At 46.5% G+C, this 20,717-nt stretch overlaps 1 protein-coding gene across 6 annotated transcripts in view; it reads right to left on the bottom strand.

The window, feature by feature from the left end:
• LOC115910191 (pseudouridine-metabolizing bifunctional protein C1861.05-like) overlaps positions 1-20,717 on the bottom strand; it is a 28,658-nt gene continuing 7,941 nt past the window's right edge. For 5 of the 6 annotated variants that reach the window (XM_030960139.1, XM_030960141.1, XM_030960136.1 and 2 more), the window contains exons 5-19: positions 20,384-20,495; positions 19,293-19,399; positions 18,371-18,497; positions 17,738-17,858; positions 17,390-17,475; positions 16,195-16,319; positions 14,963-15,022; positions 11,038-11,104; positions 9,300-9,394; positions 7,665-7,793; positions 6,090-6,204; positions 5,200-5,337; positions 4,347-4,513; positions 3,835-3,923; positions 1-892 (exon numbers count right to left, since the gene is read on the bottom strand). In XM_030960139.1, the coding sequence (XP_030815999.1) occupies positions 697-892; positions 3,835-3,923; positions 4,347-4,513; positions 5,200-5,337; positions 6,090-6,204; positions 7,665-7,793; positions 9,300-9,394; positions 11,038-11,104; positions 14,963-15,022; positions 16,195-16,319; positions 17,390-17,475; positions 17,738-17,858; positions 18,371-18,497; positions 19,293-19,399; positions 20,384-20,495 (1,734 nt within the window). In that variant the 3' untranslated portion in view covers positions 1-696. The remainder of the gene's footprint in view (positions 893-3,834; positions 3,924-4,346; positions 4,514-5,199; positions 5,338-6,089; positions 6,205-7,664; positions 7,794-9,299; positions 9,395-11,037; positions 11,105-14,962; positions 15,023-16,194; positions 16,320-17,389; positions 17,476-17,737; positions 17,859-18,370; positions 18,498-19,292; positions 19,400-20,383; positions 20,496-20,717) is intronic. The other variant, XM_030960138.1, reaches the window with a different exon arrangement.

A 20,717-nucleotide genomic window follows, 5' to 3' on the forward strand; every position in this document is an offset into this window, starting at 1 on the left:
TTCCATGGGAGATGCCTTGGCTCCCTCGGATATCTTCTATTTCAGACTTGTTACTCAGGACTAAAGAAGGGGGAAGGAAGCCCCAAGATCAGAGGAAGGCACATGGAATGAGGGACTGTCATCTTTTAAAGGCCACCAGCTGGTCCCTGGTCACTCTTCTTTACTTTGTCTTGCCTACTTTCTCCAGGGGCATTGGACTTCAGAGCAAGAAGGTGTGGGGTGGGGGTGTGCTGGCTGGCTTGGGAAGATGGATGAGGTTATCCTACAGTGTCATGTTCCTGCCAGCTGCACCTTGCCACAGGTTGTGATCCATGGGACCTCTTGCATAGGAAAGGGTAAGCAGCAAGAGCAGATGTTGCTGCTGGGCCCAGCTGAAGAGACGTGGTCCTGAAGATCCAGGAGTCAATGACAGAGGAGCTACCATGATAATGGACAACAGTGACACAAGGTGGAAGAAGAGAAAATTCCCTTAATAGAAAAATCTAGAAGGCCTGGAGGTCAGAAAACCAGGAGGTCTGAAAGACCAGAAATCAGCTTTTCAGTCCACAGAAGTTCCCTGGGTAGGGACCTCCTTTCTTGAGGGTTTACTCAGGACCAAAGCAGATAAATGTTCTCAAAGCTCAAAACACAGTCCAGTTCCTGAAAATAGCATTGCTGGAAGTGCAATGAGGTGATAGATGAGAAAGGCACAGTGTTCTAGTCCATCTTCCATACCTTTGCCTCTGGCCAGCTCCTGCTCTTGACTTGCTCCTGGCTGACACTGGAAGTGCTGATGTCTGGGGAAATGGGCTCATAGGAACGGAGAGACAAGCTGGCAGCTAGCAGACCCATCCGCACACACGTGCCTGTGTCGTGTTTAGCAAGCACCCCTGCAAGGATTCCTGCCATTAAGCTGTGGAGGGAAAGAAAGATGGTTTTGAACAAGGGGAGAAGGGCTTTTAACCCAGGAATGTGGCTGTCCATTTGTGAGAGCTTTCATTTGGACCCCAAGCAGCACTTACAGCAGCAGAATGTGTCACACAGGAATGCTGAGGTTACAATGAATGGGTTTTGCTTTTTTTGTATCTATTTTAGAGTACTAAATAGTGTCATTTATTTGCATTTTTCGCTCTTCTCATCTGAGAAGTTGAGGTACTTCCTCTTGTACCACGTTTTCTCCTCAGTCTTCTAGGTGAGGCAGGAGAAAAGAGCCTAAGAAGGGAAGAATTTAATTTTCCCCTGCTCTCTAGTTATTTTGTCACTTATCTGCTCTTTGTTGGTGCCTCATTATGTCCTCGTTATATTGGTGCCTCCTCTCCCCAAAGAGTTGGATGGGGTGAGAGACAAAGTTTCTGTATCTATGTGAGGGGGACAACAGGCGCAGCTGGAAAAAGAAATCCAAAGCTGGAATTACATTGGAAAGTCAGATTTTTGGGAAACATTTGCTATGGTTTTTCATTTGAGATTTCCCAGTAAAAGTGATGTAAGTGCAGTGTTTGGGATAGATTGGGAGACTCTATTCACAGCAACTAATGTAAAAATGTTCAGAAGCTAGGAGAGGACAAAGAAGGGAAAGAGAACTGACAAGACAATCACATTTTAGAGGAAGAAGCAAGGACAGGAAAATGTGATGGCAGAGAGGATTAATAAGTAAATCTATGGGCAAGGTAAAAAGAGCCCTTATTTTGTACTCCACCTAATTACATCAACATCTTCTTATCTATAACAAAGGCACAGAAGATTATGACTTCCACAAAGTGTTCAATCTCTCAACAGCTCCAGGAGCTGAGAGTAAATATTTGGGGGAGCATCCCCTAGCAATGCCATGTGTGTGCATGTGGTGCTAGGTTGTCATGGCAGCTGGGGACAAGGAGCAAACAGACCTTGCACACATGCTCAGCTCATGGGCAGGGCTCTGGAGCTGTAGAGGAGCCACAGCGTGGAGGGGAGGCATGAGGTGCCCTGGGTCACTGTTTCTGGGTTGCATTATCCCCTGACCAGTGCTTCTAAAGTGGGAAGGTTGATGGGGTCTAAGCTGAGAAAGTGTTACATTTTAGATATTAGGAAAAAATTATTTACAGTGAGAATGGTGAAACATGAGCAGAGAGGTGGTGGATGCCCCATCCCTGGCTGGATGGGGCTCTGATCAACCTGCAGCTGTCCCTGCTCATTGCAGAAATGTTCAAACTAGATGGCCACTAAAGGTCCATTCCAACCCAAACCACTCTGTGTTTCTACAATAGTCCTTTGAAAGTGCCACCAGGCTGGGCCTGGGACACTAAACCAGTTTATATGCTGTGGAGATGGCTTGTATGGAATTGCAGTGTCCTTGCATTTCCAGTCTGTTTTGGCACTCTTACTCTGTAGAGCAGGGATTTTCCAGAGTTCAGGAGAGCAGTTGGGGTTATTAGGAAGAAAAACCCTGGATGAACAAGGGGGCTTTGAAAATTCCCCCACATGGCCTTGGGGACTCTGTGGAGAGGAATTTCCGGACCAATGTTACTTCAGGAATGGGAGCAGTAATGAGCCCCAAGCTTTCAGATGGGTTTGGAAGGAAAAACAAGCTTCCAGGTTCCCCAGTGTAACTCAGTGGAGGTGGTTGGCAGTGGTGCATTTCATGTCACCTTCTGTCTTCCCTTGAATTTTAAAATGGAAAAGGAACCCCTAAGAAGGACGTTTCATTACTTTAGCCTCTAGAGAAAACCTTGTCCTGCAGTAAGGAGTATTTGTGTTGGAGCAGAAGGTGCAGAGGGGAGGCTGTGTCCCTGGAGGGGCTGGCTGGGGACATCTGCCCAAGGTAGTGTGCAAAGCTGAGCTTTTCTTAGGTCAGGCTGACCCCATGATGCTCCTCCAGCCCCCATTCCTCTGCTGATATTACCCCTATTGCTCCAAACAACCATTTGGTCTTCTCTGGAGGAGACCAGCTTGCAGCTGAGTCAACTCACCTCAGGGGTGATCTGGGACACAAACAGCACATCCTGGTGTTAAGTGAGCTCACCAGCTTGGCAAGAAGTTATTGATTGATTTTAAGTAAAATATTGAGGACTCTCTATGTTTAAAAAAATCCCAAACCACAAAAACCTTTTCATTCTGGACACTGATCAGAGAAAAAAATTGTTGCTATGTTGAGTTATTGGTAGGTAAGAGTAGAAAGGGAAAAGGAAATATCTGTCACATACAGACTTTTGGTCTGGCCCAAGGCAAAGAAAGGACAAAATCAACCATTGCAACATAGGAAGCAAGAAGAAAAAAACAACCTGACTGCTACATATAGTTTGTCAAGTTAACAAGGAGCATAATAAAATATTACTCTGACAGACTGAGAGTTGATCACTGGGGCTAGGAATAATAGCTGTCATTTCCCACTTCTATGTATGGCATTGTGTGAACAGCCAGGCGAATTATACAGCAGACTCTTTTGAAGCAAGAGCTTCAAAATTGCCAGAGGCAAATGCAGAACCTGATGAAATGCTTTTACAAGGCCATTTTAGCTCTTGAGTGGCAGTTCCACTTCCACTGGAGAAGTGTGGAAGTAAGGCAGTTAGTAAGACAGCTTTGATGTAAGGTGGTTTACTTTGCTTTTAGCAGCTCAGCCCAGAGTAATTCAGAATTCTTAGATTGCCAGGAAAGGCTTGGATCTTGAAGAAAAGCAAAACTAATAATGGCAAGCCTGGCTTCCAAGATGCTTCAGGGGACAATTTTAGCAAGCTTTGCAAGGAATCACTGCAACCAGCCCTGGTCTCATCCTTAATGTCTCTTCCTCAAGCAGCAGTTGCTTTTCCAGCAGAATTTCAAACGAATCCGATTATGGCCCTTTCACAAGCAGCTGGAGAGGACAAAGCAGCAAGGATATACCTGTCACCAGCTCCTGAGACGTTGACAATCTCCTCCCTGCTGACGGGGATGGCAGGGTAGTGGGCAGCACAGAGCCTGGCAGCAGCAGCCTGTGGGGGGAGGGAAGGGAAGTTAGTGGGAATTGCCCAAGCTGGTGAGGCCTGATGTGCCTGATGCCAGATCCGCGGGGATGGCAAAAAAAAGAAAAGGCTGGAAAAAAGGCAATAATCTTTTTTCACACTTTGATCATTTAAATGAAGCTTCCTGCAAATCAAGCTCGCACTCATGAATATTCACATAGCACATTTAATTCTAGCTGACTCTAAACACTGCTGCTAGGAGCCAGCAGCACACGGACAGACAACTCGATTTGCTTTCAGAGCTGTGTATTCCACCCCCCCAAACACATACATTTTCCAGCAGTGATGCCATGTTTCCCAGGACTGCTGCCACGACACCAGAAATAGCAACAGTGCCATATGGCCCAAGAAAGAAGCAATTGGGAGCTCACAGTTAGTTTTCCATGCCCTTACCTGTTTGTGAGCTCCTGGATGAAGGGAGATGCTCCCTCCCAGGCTCCTGCCGCACAGGAGGACGCCGTGAGCGCCGAGGGTCACCACCACACACTGCAGGTGGGCCAGCAAAGGGCAGGCCAGGGCCACTGCAGCCTGGACAACATCCTCCAACCTGGATGGCAGCTCTTCAGAGAGAGGGGAGGGAAAAGTGTGCTCCAACTATAAAGGTCCTCAACCAGCCTGTCTGTGGGCTGGCAGCCTATTTATGAGCACTTCTACTACTATTTATAGGCACTTCTACTATTTATGGGCACTTCTGAAATGTGGTTGGTAACGGTTTTTTTTGCTTTATATTATGGGAAACATGGAATTCTCCAGAATTAGACTTCCACACTGTACTTCTATGCTGAGGAACCCAATTCTCAAAGGGCTAAGCATGTGTCTGTAGAGATCAAAAAGCTGTCTTGAAGCATGGCTCCCTTGTTTCAATGCTGTTGGATTTCCATCTGCATTTGGTGGGGTGTGCCATTTCTGCAAAGGGTGGTCTGCTGGGACAGGTGCCCTCTGAGCACCATGCTTCAAGGACACATTGACAAACCAGGTATTACTCCTGTTTAGGTGATGAAGTGAGGCAAATGGGACCTCTGGTTTTGGGCAAGGAGCCATCCCAGGCCTACTGTGGTCTCTGCTGGGTCATCAGTCCATACAGCCCAGACAGAGATGGCAGTAAGGTGCAAGATACCATGAGCACTTATGAATCCCCACTATGCTATAACCCAGTTTGCCTGTATTAGAGGCTGAAGCAGAAGATGCTCTTCTCAAGGATCTAGGTTATCTAAAAGTCTGACTGACCCTTCTGAGTATTCAATACCTGCTGGCACAGGGTTCCCGAGGGTCCGATTTATTGCTCTCAGCTCTTGCAGGTTGGGGGAAATGTATGTGAGTGCTTTCCAGCTGTCTGAGAGGAATGGCTTAGAGGCCTTGTTCTCATCTGTTGGCTCATAGCACACTTCAAAACAACAATGCAATTGGTTAGTTAATTAATTCATTAGTGGTTCATCTCTGTGTCAGAGCAGGATGCAGTGGAGAACACTTAGCATAATCTGCACAACTAGAGTTACACCTTTAAATTGTGAGACATTCCCCCAAACTTGGGATAAGGTCTCCCAAGGTTTCCTTCTCAGTGTCCAGCAATGAGACAGCTGCTTCTGGCTATGGATGATATAACCAGACCCCAGTTTTGTTCCTCCAATTAGCTGGTTTTGGAGCCTCTGCCAGGTTTTTAGACCACTGTATCCTTCTTTGGGCTTTGCTTTTAAAAAGGAAGGTGTAACTCCAAAGGTTTAGGAAGCTTTGTGAAAGATCCCCAGCATACCAGTGGAGGGGGGAACTTATTTTATGGGAATGGAAGAGAATTCCTCTCAAAAGATGCTTTAGTGCTTTTTCTGAGAAGCAAACTCTATTGCTGCTCAAATTGCCACTTGCACTGAGATTAAAAGGCTCAGAGAGCAGCATTCCCTGGCCTTCTGGCAGTGCTCAAGGGCTTTACCAACTATGCCTCAGGAAATGTGGTTGAGCTGCAGAAAGAGGAAAACTGCAGAGAAATTCAAAATGCTTTTCACATCTGAAGCAGAGTGGCAGAGTACAGAAAGAGGTGCTGAATAACCTGGCATGTCAGACAGTCAGTGGTTATCTCCAGCAAGCAGCAGGGATGTGCCTGGGCTGTCTTACACACATGCTGTGAGGGCAAGTTCTCCTTACCTGCTAGCTGGTGCTCTCTAGCTAGTTGGCAGACGTACTGAATAGTGGAGAGAGGCACATTTCCATCAATGCAAACAAGTGGGGCCTGACACAGGTTCTCCTTGAACTGGGACACCTAGTTAAAATCCAGGACACACAGGAAAGACAGCCTGAGTCATTGCAGAGGGACAAAATCATTGCTAGTCTGACTTCATGTAGAATTTTGACTTGTATTCCAGCCTTTAGGTGCACTCATGAACCTAAAAGAGTGATTCCCTAAGGAAAACAGATTTTTCCATTTGCCTCATCTCCTCCCCTTCCCCTGCTCCTGGTCATTAAGGGCTGCACTCAACTGGCAGAGCCCCTCCAGCAGAGGAAGATAATTGCTGGTCCAGGCTGGAGCACTACAGGGAAATGCAATGCTGCTGTTTACTGCCCCTGCAGGATTCCCTGGGCCATGCCTGCCTTGACTCCCCCTTTGCTCACTGTGTGTGCCATTTGATGTCCTCTCTGCACAGTGTCTCCTGAGACAGGCTGTTCAGCAGAGTGTTGGACTCCCGGGTCCCACTGAATCCCACAGGGGTGGGGTTCAGGGGAGCAGTGGAGCAGGGAGCTGCTGTTCTCTCCTTTGGCTCTCTGAGGTTGCACAGCCACTTGCTGGGATGCCAGGCCAGGGCTATGGGCACTGGAGCAGCATCCCCCAGGTCTCTGCCAGCCCTGGGGGGAAGAGGGGCTGCCAAAATGCACTTTGCAGCACAAGACTGCTTCAGAATTTCCACTGATCACAGCTGCTTTGTAGAGCTCAGGAGAATTAATCCCTCATGTAAGTGGTTTTCTGTGCCAAGGCTTTGGGGAGGCAGGGTGAGGATGGAAGTGGGAGTAATAACCAGATTTTTCCTTAGGAAAGCTCCACCTCATGGAGATGCCACTGGTGAGTAAATTGCACTTAACTTCCATGTTGCTGTCAGTCATGAAGCACGAGTTTTTGTTCTGTCAGTAAAAGAAGGAGGGTGCAGTGATGGGGCTTTCACTGAATCACTCTTTAATCACTGCTGCCATTATGCTTCCCTGATGTTTTTGAATGTTTGGATGTGCTGAGCAACAGTTTCTGTTGATACAACTCAGTGTGTAGAAACAACAGGGATGGTAGGGAGGGGATGGAACAGAAAATTTTGCTTTAATCAGTGTTCTGTCCATTTTTTTCCTGATTTTCCCTAAAGGAAGAAATATGGGTTAGGGTTATACAGGTTGATTTTTTGCTGGCTTTAGGATGCAAAATTATAAGTTAGCTTGGACAAGTTAATGAAGAGGATTCTGGCCTACTTATCATGGGTGATGGTAGTGGTGATATTTATAAACCAGAAACAGATAGAAACTCCATCTGGTTCAGCAGTAATAGAGGGCTCTATTGGCTTGTTATTGGCTCTGGTGGCTTGTTATGCTGCTGTGCCAGTGGCCAGGGACCAGGGTTAACCTCAGCATCTCCCATGCCTTCTGCACCCATTCCCTCCCGGTACAAACATCATCACTGGCCTTTTGTCACATGCCCACACTCTTTCTCATAAGAAAAGCTCATAACTCTGAGGGAATGCATACATATTGCTCTGTTATCTGCTGGTGGATGTCCATGTCTCCCAAGGCAAGGCTGAGCTCCCCAGCACTGCTGATCACGGCACAGTAAGTGGCTGTGCTCTTCCCCTCCAGCTGAAGGATGCCGCTCATGTCCTGGAACAGGGAGGACAGGTACACACTGAGCACATTCCTCTTCCCTGCCACCCTCAGCGCGCTCTTTCAGTGCCCACTCACTGCTCTCCCTCGGGATAAGCAGCCTGGCAGGGGTATCTCAGCCTAGGCAATGCTGGCACAGGGCTATTTGTTAATATTTGCAATGCAACAAATGCTGCAGGATCAAGCAATCCTTCAGTAAATGAGTGGCAGGTCTCTGCCTCTGTGCACTTCCACAGGCTGTGTCTCCTGTAAGAGAAGAGTGGTCTGCAGCCCTGCCTGCTCCAGTCACCCACTCTCACAGCTGGTGTGGGATGGCATCTCTTGGTGGCACTCTGCAGTCAGCAGTGACTTGTGTTGGCTGCCTCACTGACTGCCCAGGCTGATTCTGAGCACAGCCTGGAGCCATTCCTGCAGCAGTGGGGCAGAGAGCTATGGGGTGTCCTTCCTTTGTGGCTCCTGGCAATGATCTGCTTAGGGAATGCAGGGCTTATCTTGGAAAGAACATGTGGATGGAGAAATGTATCTATCTCAGGGGCTGACAGGGAAGCTGGAGTTTTTAGGGAAAGGTTCCTCTCCAGCACTGGTGGGAATGTATTTTATTACAGGCAAGGATTGCTTGGTGGGGACTGCAAGTCCACCTTCCCTTGGGCTGCTGCTCACTTGGATGGCACAAACTGCTGTGTGGAGAAGAGATTATAGACCAGCCATGGTGAAGCTTTATAACCCAAAACAGAGTTCATATTCTCATTTCTTCATTTGCCAAGTCACTCAGGCTGCCAGAACCAAGGCCCCATGGGCTCTGTTTGGATCCCAGGGTCATGAGGGCACTAATAACAGTCAGTGACCCTGACCAGCCTCGCCTGGGGGCTGCACTCACCCTGCCTTGCCTTCAGTCCTGCCTTTTCTCCATGGAGTTGCCTGATGGCCTAGGTTAGAGCTGCCTGCTGGGCTGGTGATGTTCTGCCTTGCTGTCCTGGGGAGCTCCTGCTGCTCCAGCTCCCTGACCTGTGGACAAGCTGCTGCTGGAGTCAAGCATTCCCCTATGCACATGTAAGTGGTGCATGCAGCTCTGTAGAGGATCCTGCCCTCTGAGCTGGGGAGGCATCCAACCTGCAATTCCAGTGTCACATTTTTCTCTGTCTTGGGCTTTAACTAAACCAGGCTGGTTTTGGCAATGCTTTGTGTGTCCCCAGCTATTTCTCACTATGCTTAGCCTTCACTAGAATTGTAAGTGGTTGCTCCTGATTTACCTCTACCTCCTCCAAGCACCACGTTCTGGAGCTGAATTCAGAGCCCATGGTTCAGACTCCAAAACACACCTAGCCTGTGTTTTGGAGGTGGTTCCTTGCCTTCTAATTGTCTGTAGCTAAAGAAGCATTGAATTATTCCCACTCTTAGCCTGATGGAAGGTGGCTCTGATGTCTGCCAGGGTTGGGAAGAATTTTCCCTCTATGTGATGTCATCTCTTCCAAGTTTCTGAAGTGCTACTTCTGTGACACATACCATGTGGTGGCAGTAGTGCAGGACAGACTCTAAATGCTCATCCTTCCCCACGGCTGACAAAAGGAGAGGAGCTTGTCCAAGACGGCTTAAACAGTCTAAAAAGCAAATGGAAACAAAAGCTGTTAACAAATCCACCAGAGTACTGGGAGCACAGTGACAGCTGGTGCAGCATGGGTGTCTCTGGGAAAGCCCTCTCCTGAAAAACTTAATGCTCATCAGTCCTTGCCTAGAAGGATGTTCAAGATGAAATTGAGCTGCAGCTGCAGTAAATGACTGCTTAGGGCTGAGTGAGGTTCAGCTCTGTTCTACAGAGAGCTGAACCAGCACCCTGAAATTTAGGATTCTTTGGAACATCTGGGAGTGCAGGAAAAGAGGGGGAAGCAAATTCTGCTCTCTTCTGGCATCATCTCCTTTACCATCACAGGCATGTGGGTTTTCCCACGCTGCTTCTGAGCACAGTGTTTTCTGGTGCTGGGCCTCCCACACTGCTGTTCCCACCATGATATCTTACTGGAACCACTGAATCTGAGTGTGTTAATGGGAAACCCTTCCTCCTCTCCTTTCACGTTACCACACATTGTACCTCCGTGGGTGGCGTGGGTATTTGGGGGGATTTTTTCCACTCAAGCTTCTCCATTAGTGATCTGAAGTGACAGTAGATATGTGTTAGGAGATTGGGAAATGTCTAAAAGCTGGAATAGTCCTAAAATATTTTTGTAATCTGTCCCTGCCAACTTCAGTACAAGAATACTATTCTTGTTCAGTCCAAGAACACTGGTCTGCTGCTGCCTGTGGTGGAGCCACAGGTGCTGTGTGCTCGTTTCCCCTGGATAGGACTGTAGCCTTTCTTCTTCTGCAGTAACTCCTGTATAAGAACGTGGTTTTTGTTGATAGAGTGGCAAAACTATTTTTTGTTTTTTTTTTTTTTTAAGAAAAAAGCTTTCAAGTTTTTTTTTCAATTAAGTAAAAAAATAGCTCATGAAACCTAAAAAATTTTACTTCAAACTTAGATGGCCAATTAAACAAAAGCTAAAAAGTCTCACCTAAGCAATTTACTAGAAAAAAAAAAGAGAACAAAGAAACTAATCACTTTTGTAGAGTGCTTTACCAAGAGCAAAAATCTCTTGCACCTAACTCAGTTTTTCTTTGTAAAAAGTTTTGTTATTTTGCCTTTTATTAAAACTTTTCTGTTTCTGACACTACCACAAAAGCCATCCTACTAATTTTATGCCTTCTAAAGTAGCTAAGCTATCTTAAATGTAATATTAATTTCCAAGAGCTTATAAGACCTAGCTCAACAAAACCATATATCACTCCTTTACCTCAGTTCCTTTTGTCCATGGGATGTGGAACTGTGGAACATCAGTTTGGAACTGTGATTATTCCTTTCACCTTCTTGCTCTAAGCATACTTCTACTGTGCCTATATCCTAGCACGAATTAAATCTGAGGTTGCTCAGTAGTCATTGGAGATACTGATGCTTATTTACTTTGATTCAGGGTTACTGCACCATGTGCTAGTTAACTTCATATTTGTGGATCTTCCTGTTCCTGATCTCAACTCCCTCCACTCTTATTTCTTGGAAAGGGCTCTGCCTTTTCCAGGCAGTGTGCCCACCAGTACATTGCCTAATGTGTCCCAAATTTTGTCAACATTCCCCCTCTCCTGCTGTGGAAGGAGTCCCAAAGGCCAGATCACAGCTGGCATGCACCAGCAGGCAAACCCCAGCACCAGGCACCTGCCAAGTTCCTTCCAACACCGCCAAAGGCTCGTCTCACTCTTCCAGCATTTGTTTGCCCACCGCCCTGGAAGAAAGAACAGTTCATTGGCAAAACTGGGAGGGCTGCTTGACATAGTTGCTAAGTCTCCATTATCATCTGAAGTTGATGTTGCTGAAACATAGGTCAGCAATCAGAGGGAGCACAGGGCATCCAGCTCACAGACTGAGGGCAATACAAACTTCTAGAGCTATCTAGGAACTTCTGTTTGATGACAAAGGCTTGCTTTCAAGGAGGGGAGACCCACTTGATCTCCCCATGAATTGCTAGTTTGGTCTAACTTGCTAAGACCTCCTAGAATGGCTGATGAGTGTTTCAGTCAGTGTGAGCAGCCCTCTGAATTCACCTGCCCACAATAATCCATGACTCCAAAGCTGCTGGGGCTCTGCCTTCCAGGCCACTAAGCTCCCACCTTAGCCAGTTTGTGTGAGCTATTTGTTTATTTATTTATTTATTTCCCTCTTTAAATGTAAAATGAGATTTGTTATCTTTGCCTGTACTGTATTCATGGAATACAGTATTTTATTCTGTACTTTATTCATGGAAGGATCTGTTTCAGAGACTGAAGAGTTTTTCACTGACCCATTGCTTCCCAAACATCTCCCTCATTAAGGATACCCTTCTTTTCCACAAGTTGCAGCTACCAAAATATTTTCTCTTGCCTCTGCCTTCCACTCCTCTGTCCATCTGCCTTTCTGTCACAGATAAATTGTCAGAGCACGGGCAGTCGCTCACCCATCTCATTCTAATTCTTCTTACAGAAGAATTACATCAGTTATGCTCAGATCCATTTGGGCTTCATCTGACTATCAAATGGTTTTAGAGCTCTTGTTTCATAAAATCCTGAAGACTATTTTCCATCTCTGAAATCAGCTTGCCACTGGCAGTCCTAATGCCTGTAAGCAGAAGCTCCTGGCCCAGTCCCTCTGCCCTACACCAGCCCAGGTGCACAAGAACACACCTGCACACAACATTTGCCTTGCTTGTAAACACCACTATCTATTCTAACCAAGAACATGTCTTGCCCTCTCACTGTAAGGAATATTCTGCTCCCAACAATCCCTGTGCTTGGGCATTCTCAAAATTCATTCTGAAGCTCCCCAAGGATTCTTCTTCCCCTGCGTGCAGCTGCACATCTGTTCTTTGCACACAATGCTTTCTCCTGCATCCAGCCCTGGGAGAGGCTGCTCTCCCATCTAAATATGATCTTCTATTTCTCTCATCTGACCTTCAGGCTCTTTTTTTTTTAGCTCTGACTCTCCCCAGTTCTGTAGTCTGTAAAATCTGGTGCTAATTTTTGATACCTTTGCTTTTCTGTCTGGCAGTTCTCCAAGCCCTAAACTGTGCAGGCCACCTGAGCAGAGCTGCCTCTATATAAGCAAGCAACTGATGGCCTTTGTTCATCTTTGCCCTGCTTGTCACTCCTCATCAAATGCAAGTGTCACTCCTTGCCAAATGCCCCTCCCTTGCCTTTGCTTGTGCTCCCTGGGAATTGCCACTGGTACTGTTGGGAATGAGGATATTTCCATCTGCAACTGTATCCTGTTGAGGGTTGCAGATTTCAAAAGCAAAGTGAATTTGGCTATTTTAATTCTGAAGCTCACTCTCTGTAATATAGGCAGCCAAGGGGAGAAAACCCAAACCTCAGCACCCCAAAATACAAAGCAAGGGTGCTTTTTTAGGTGAGTCAAACAACGTGGCTTTGAGCATTGGGTCCTATTTCAGTCTTTAAAGAGAGCACTGGCTGCCATCAGCAATAAGCACAAACTGTGGTTTATGTAATTCCATTATCTGTGGTTTAAAACTGATGCCTGCAGGAATGGAGAAAATACTCATTAGCTCCTTTTGCTGCCTGGCATGCTGGTCCTCTCTCTCAGTTCCCCATATACCCCAGAGGCAGAGCTTCTGGGTGTCTTTTTTATGCCAAGCCTTGCCCTAAGAGCAGATGTAGCAGCCTCCTGCTCAGGGATCCAGCTGTGGGTGACCTCTCCTGTTGTAGAACCCCACAGGGCCTAAAAAAACCAAGATGCTAAATCTCTCTTTAAAGTGGCAGGTGGGTACAGTGAGAGAGAAACCAGCAGTTGGCTCTTAAAGAAAAATAAATGAGTGGCTCTGTTCACACCTTGCCAACTCAGTTGTAACTGAGTGGTATCCAAATATCTCTTCTTGGGTTTGGGTGGGGCTGGCCCAGATTAAAGAATTTAGGTGAAAATGGGCTGGCTAAAAGTGATCTGAAATGAGGCCGGGCTGATGCTTTCTGGCAAAGTATCAGAGAATTGAGGAAGTCTCTGGAAACTTCTTCCATGTCCTAAGAGGTTTGAACTCTTAATGTGAAAATGAGACTCTGCTCAGCTTCTGGGTATCCTGAGAGAATGATAACCATAATGGTTTTTCCAGCAACTTTCTCTGAGCAAATTGTTCATCCTTCCCAGCAGGTCAGATAGTTACATATCAAGCATTTAGCCTCTGGGTAGCCTTGAAAGCCATGTGGGAATTACAACCAGGTCAGAACACAGCTGCTTTCCTGCTGAGACAGCACAAGGAGGGAGTGGTACCCAGTGCTCTGCAACAAATCCAGCAGGCATAAAGGTGGGATCTGCTGGGTGTGGAGCCCTTTGAAAAAAATCTGTCTTTAAAAAGCCAAACCAGTGATATTGAGAGAGGCTTTTCCTCTGTGCCTAACCACAGTAGCTGTCAGCAGAAGCTTTCTGGCTGGCAGCTCCCAAATCCTCCTTGGCTTGGCAGTGCGTCCCAGCCATGATGCACCATGAGTTCTGGGGCTTGCTGAAGGCAGAAGGGTGGCTAGCGCCTCGCTTTTTTATGGAACATTAAAAGCTCCTTTTTCCCTAGTCAGCTGTGCCCAGCAGGACCTACACTGCTCCTTGGCCCCCTCACCATGCTATAGGTGCTCCAGAAATCTGCACTTGTGTCTGACATGCCAAGGAATGTCTGTCTTTCCTTGGACACAGCTCAGCCCCTTGCCTGATGGCTGAGTGTAGGCTGTGCATGGTATTGGTTACATCACAGCTGAAGCAGCTGAACTCTTGCTTTTGTAAGCTTTCATAACTGATGCCACAGCATATTTCACCCTTGACCATTGTAACATTGCTTGCCCCCTGCATCATTAAATAGCCAAATTCCTTTCAGACAGCTTCCCCAGCCCATTTCCCCTATCTGACTGAGAGGTCTTCACAGGCTGTCCCATCTGATGGCAGAAGCTTCTTGCCTTGGCTATCATCACAGAGTAATTTGACACACCAAAGAAGTTTTGAGCAAGCTTCACCACCTCAATCTGCAGTATTTTGTACAGCTTGACAAAAATTGTACAGGCCATGCAAACAGCTGTCATTTGCATGGGGGACTCACAGGTTTGGTCCACTTTAGCTTCTTGTTTAACCCAAATTGAGACAAATGGTAACATTTAAAATGTTCTATTTTTAAAGCCATCTTTGGGGTTTTTTTTCCTTTTTTTGTTGGTTTTTGTGTGTGTGTATGAGACTCAAATCCTTCATGAGTACTCTGCACAGAGACTCTTCCTCCTATTTGTGCTACTTCCCATAGTTAACACAGTCTCAGACAGCCAGAGCTGGGTTACCTGGGGGTTTCCCCACTATGGGGGGGTTGTATGAATGATACATTGCTTTGTCCCTCTCTTGAGTGTCAGGGATGGTGATTTTTCACCTTGGGGACAGAGCAGGTCAGTAAATATCACTCCATTATCCATCTAAACAACACACCAAGCATGCAGCACTCCCAAGTGTGTGCATGTACACATGTGGATATCATCCAGGGATAACACCTTCCTCCCAACCCCTTTGGCTTGGCACTCCTGTAAAAGCAGCTGGAAATACATTGGTGCTGAGAAAAGTGCTACGGATACAGTACCAGGATCTCAGGGTTCTGTGCCTTGGCTATAAAGTCAACGTTGATACCGCCAATCACCACCTTTAAGAGGGAAGAAAGAGGTAAAAAGTGGTTGGAAGTGCTTCAGGAAAAAGTTTCCAAATCTTCTTTGCTTTGCCTAGTCACTTTTCCCACCCTTCTGAAAACTCTCTCATTTACAGTGTTGGGGCCGGTGCTTCTTTTGAATAGTTAGATGCAGGTTTGTACAATCTCAATCAGAAAGCGTCAAAACCTCTTCTCTTTGTTGCTTTCTGAATTATGCCTGCTGACAGCCAGGCCCAGCATGGCAGGTGGGATGTTGCAGTGGACACACAGGGATGCTGATGGTTTCTCTATGTACCAGGCCTCAGAAACAATCAAGCACTGGTGTGTAAAAAAGCAAAGAAAATGGGAAAAAGTGGGCAGGAAAATGCAGTAATTTCTTGTAAGCTCCCAGGAGAAATTGCCATACCCAGTGACACTTTACAGATCACTTCTTTTATTGTCCTACAAAGCCAGAATAAGCAGTTTAGCTCCACAAACAGGAAGTTTCCAGATTCTTTGGGGACATACAGATGTTTTTTCTCATCAAATGCTGGGTTATTGCCTCTGGAGTCACTGCCCTCTTTTATGTTGACAAATCATATTGCAAATGGGTTTTCTAAAATTTTTCATGTCTCTAAAGACCACCTAAAAGAGATTTCCTGCAAGTTACATGGCATAGACAAAATCCAAGAGAGTGAATAGATTATTAGGGTTATAGTAGATCTTGTTTGGTACGTGCTGTAACTCTTGTGATTTTGTCAATCATGAGCAGGAGGCCAAGAAAAAGAGATATTTATGGCTCAGCAGCTCAAAATATCTCTCCCCACCCTCTTCCAGGTCTATTCCTGTAATCACAAGTTCCCTGCTACTAAGAGCTGTAGAGATGAAGCTGTACATAGGGACTCAGTAAAAGGGGAAAAGGTGATTAAAGTTTTAATGGCCCTGATGGCCTAAGACTTAATGAGATCAGGCCATTGTCAGAGTCTACCCCTTGTAAATGTGGATAAGGGGAGGAGGAGAAGACACTTATCTTTCAAGAATAACAAGGGAAACTAAAGGGAGAATGTCTGACAGCATGAAGGAGAATGATTGGTCCCTGGCTGAGTCATCTTTTACTTTTGGGAACAGATATAAATTTATCTTGTGCTGTCAGCAGAGAGGCATCATGTGGAGGCCAGCAGAGGACTCACTGGTTGGGGTGCAGTCATGTCCTTTTGCCCACGCTGGCTCCTCTTCCTTCTGGCTTTCTGCAGTTTGCTGAGGGCCACTGCAATGCAGCTGCCCACTCTGGCATTGTTCTGGATCAGTGCAAGGTCTGTTGAACGTTTCTTTCTGAGGAAAATTAAAAATACCAGCGAGTCTGACCTGTTAGAAGCTTATGTAGGAATTCTTTAGAGGGAGAAAGCAGGAAATACATGCTGGGACTTGATAGGTTTGATCCTCCATACCACAATCCTTTGGGGGCAAGTATAGTGGGTTACAATGCTGCATGGAAACCCAGATTTTTCTTTTTTTTTTTTTTTTTTTTAATTCACCTTCCTCCCCCAGTGTCCACAGTGAGGAAGCCTGACTTTGATAGGTGGGGAATAGAAGCAAAGACTTCACAGAGAAAAGAGAAGGTGAAGTACTTAAATTACAGCAGAGAGCCTAAAAACCTTAGAGGATCTTGGTCAGCTTTTCCAGAAAGAGATACCTACTGAGATTTTGCCAAGTCACTATAAACAATTTTTTTTAGCAAATTGCACTGGGGGCAGAGTATCAGAGTCTTTGAAAGCCCTACTTTGTGGCTGCATATAGCTCTTACACCCAAAAATGCCTTTGCCATTCTGCCCCGATTGGTCAGGCCTCCTAGAGGGCTGGCAGCAGAGCCTAGATGTGAATCTGGCTCTCCCAGATCCTACACTGGCATCCCAGCCAGCACCTCTGCTTTCTCTTGGCTGTGCAGTAGGAATCCTGCTCACCCAGGGGTGCTTGTCCTCCAAATCTCTCTTTCTCTACACCCCCAGGGAAGGTTGGATAAGGCAGCACAGTGTGGATAATGTACAGCACAGTGCTCTGGGAAGCCCAGAGACCTTCCAGTGTGCAAGCCCAGCACAGACAACAGCATCCAGAGATTCCACCACAGAGCAGGCAAGCTCCAGGGTCAGATGTGAGGGATTTCCTTGGGCTCTGGACCAGCTGCCATCTGTGCTGCCTCCAGTTTTTAATGTAAAAGGGGATGAAGGCAGTAAGGATGCGCCTTAAAAATCAGGATGCAGACACTGAAGTGTTTGGTCCTTGCTAGACCATCAATAAAGTGACAGTGTTTCCTACTAGGCATTATCAGAAGAGATAGAAAACACACTGGAGGACTTTGTTTTTTGCCCCCACTTAGTAAGAGGATACTAGAGTCCAACGATTTCCCATCAGTTAATTCTGTGAGCTTCTGTAACAAAAAGGGGGTCACGTCTTTGCCTGTGATTCCTTTGGACCTGCAAGTATAAAGAAAATGCCCACAGATGAGCTGAAATGGCATCAGAGGAGAAGCACTGTTGCCAGCAGATACTTTATCTCCATAACCACATACCATAACAAGCCCTGTAAACAAGCTTTGGGTTAGATAAAGGTACAGTTGAAAATAAGTTCTGGGCTCACCCATGCCCAAGGTTAAGCTCCTGCAGCAGTGTCCCTGAATTTGTTCACTCCCCCAAGCCCATGGGCTGAGCAAAGGCAAAGGCTTAGGTTGCTTCTCACCTGGCTTGGCTGAGAGCTTGCTGGATGGCCTCCTCGATGGCCTGGCCCTGGGCAGCTCGCTCCTGGGGACAGGGCACTGCTATCAGCACCCCACTGCTCAGGCCCAGCCCCAGAGCACTGTCTGTGAGAGGATGGGAATACTGTTAGTGGCACTCCTTGGAGGGAGAAGTCAGGTGCTGAAGGAAAAGGACAGAGGAGAGTGGGCACAAGGTGGAGGAAACCTCAGAGCTCAAGCTCCAGTTCTTAGCTCCAGATACCCAACCAATTCACATCTGCCTATTTCTTTTGAGTCTGTCTGCACAGTAAAAGGGGCAAAGGCTTTTTTTGCCTTTTTTAAACTGATTCTCCTTCTGTCCACATATTATTACATGCTGCCTTCACTTCACCAGGTGGAATAAAACACGAATGAGCATGCCAAGCTGGCCGCAGCTGGCTGGTAGTTTCACTTGCTGTAAAGACTGGACTTTGCTGCTGTATTTTCAAAGCACTTTTGATGCAGGAATGGGGGAAGTGGGATGGCACAGTTTTTCAGGGCAAATTTTTCTGCAGACATAAAGGAAGTGCCTCATCCAGGGTAATTCTTGTGTCCCTCCTTCCCAGGACCTTACATGACCTTTGCCACCTGAAACACACCAATGAGTTTAGCTGCCTCCTCTTCATCCTGGACATGGTATGGTGCCTGGAAGCCACTCTGGCGTGAGAAGAAGGCTGGGAACTCTCTTGATTCTCCAAAGGCAGCCACACACACCCCCTGAGTCTCCTGCAGCAGTGGAGGTGAGAAAAGCAGGTGATCAGTGGAAGGAAACTAAAGAATGGGACTTTTTCCTTCTACCCAGAAAGAAACTGCCTTCCTTTGGCCCAGGTCGTGGTTATTTTTGTACATCCCATTCTATTCTATCCTCTCTCCAAGAGCCAGACATGGTAAGTGGCTAGATCAGATCTGGCTCGCTGAGGCAGAGGAGGCATGTGCATCCTTTGTGTGTGCTTGGAGCTGATCCAAAGCCATGCAGCTGTCACTGGCACCATCCTGAGTCCAAGACAACCCTGGGACCCGAAGACATGTCGTGAACTGACAGGATATAAATGAGTTCTGCTTGTGATTGAGAAATATCAATGTTGGCTGTCATCTAAAGTGCTGGCCCTGGTGGTTTTCAACATGCCAAACCTTAAAAGGTGACTGCTGAAAATCATCTGATTCCCTTTTTAATTCTGATTTTATTTTAGTGTTTGATGGATCTAGCTTTCCTGATCCATCAGTTTCTGGGAGCATCATCCTGGAAAAGCAAATCTAATGCCAAAGAAAAAGGACGTGGATAGCACTACCTTTGACCTCAGCTGGAGCAGCTGCTGGAACAGCCTCTTGGACATGGATGGATTTGTTAGGGAGCAGCCAAGTGCTTGTACAGCCCCAGGACTACAGAACTGTAAATATGGCTTCACATCCTCTCAGTAGCAATTTCTGCAAATCTTTGGCTTAGGACCCATCCCAATGCCACTGGGCACTCTGTGCACAAGGAACGTTATCTGCTTTGACACCACAGCCCGTGCTACCTACCAGATATTCCAGTGTCCTGCCAATATCAAGGATAGACTTGGCTCCTGCAGATACAACAGCCACTGGTGTTCGTCCTAGCTCTGTCAAGTCAGCACTCACATCCAGAGCTGCCAAGGGACAAGCAGCACTGAGTTGGTGATTGTCTTGTACCCCAAGCTGGTGAGCTCTGACCTCCTAAAAAGCCACATATGCCCAGGATGCCACTGCCTGACTTTAAAACTGCTTTGATCCACAAGCAAATATTATAGGTTTAGCTCATGACTTTAGGTGTTGAGATTGAAAGAGGTATTGACAAAAAGAAGCCACATGGCTAAGGGCAGAGGTGCAGCCCTGTACTCTATCTCTCGGCTCTTTGATCACATTGATAAAGAGCATGCAAAAATTTGGTAGAAAAGAAAGAAAAAGGTGTTGTACAGCAAGGATGAGATTCAAGGAGATGCAATATCATTGGAGTAGTCTTGAGTTTGGAACTAACAATGCTTGCAAAAAAAAGAAAGTACCACAGGAGAAGCTCAGGAAACTCCCTGGTCTGGAATTTATATCACATCTAAAGGGATGGCATACAACAGGGCACTGCACTTGGGCTGTGCTGGAAATATATATGGCTGAGAAGAGAGAAAGCACCTAAAAGCCACAAACTGTACTGGCAAGACCAGGCCATCTTCCAGAGAGGAGAACACACCTCCAACACAGAACACACTCTTTTGTGGCAAGGCTCTTCTTCTCCTCAGCTGAGAGAGCTGATAACAACACTGTGCTTGGCAGCCAGTATCAGGTTATCCAGACATTACAAAGAGGCAGAGGTGCAGTCAGCTCCTGTTGCACCAAACAATATCAATATAACCCCGTGTAAGCAAAGGATAAAGAGAAACTTCCACCCCCTTAACAGCTGTGCAGGGGGCAAGAGGAATATTTAGAAGCTTCTGGAAAGGGGACATGAGGGAGAAAGCAGCCCTAGTTGGATCAAGAAGAATGTTAACTATTCTTCTGAATAGACATTTACTGTAGGACAGGCTGGGAAAAATGAAAAAGAAGGAATTGGATGAAACTGTAGCAACAGAGTGAAAAGTAGAATGCATTGATGTTCTTACTGTTCTCCCCATGCCGATGGACACCTCCTATGCCACCTGTGACAAACACAGGGATTCCTGCTTTGTGTGCCACGATCATTGTTCCAGACACGGTAGTGCCACCGGACAAGCCCTGTCAGGGAACAACCAGTCACAGTCAGCACCCAGGGTGACATGGAGGAGCAGCCACAGCTGTGGTCTGTGAGCAGCTCAGCAGTGAAATTCTAACACAAATACTCTTTTAGCCCAAAGGCAGAGGAATTCACTTAGGAGCTGGATTCTATAATCCTTGTGGGTCCCTTCCAACTCAGAATATCGTGTGGATCATCTGTTGTCCCTGCGAGATAAGCGGTTC

Source organism: Camarhynchus parvulus, chromosome 1A (assembly GCF_901933205.1).
Source record: "Camarhynchus parvulus chromosome 1A, STF_HiC, whole genome shotgun sequence".
Lineage (NCBI taxonomy): Eukaryota > Metazoa > Chordata > Aves > Passeriformes > Thraupidae > Camarhynchus > Camarhynchus parvulus.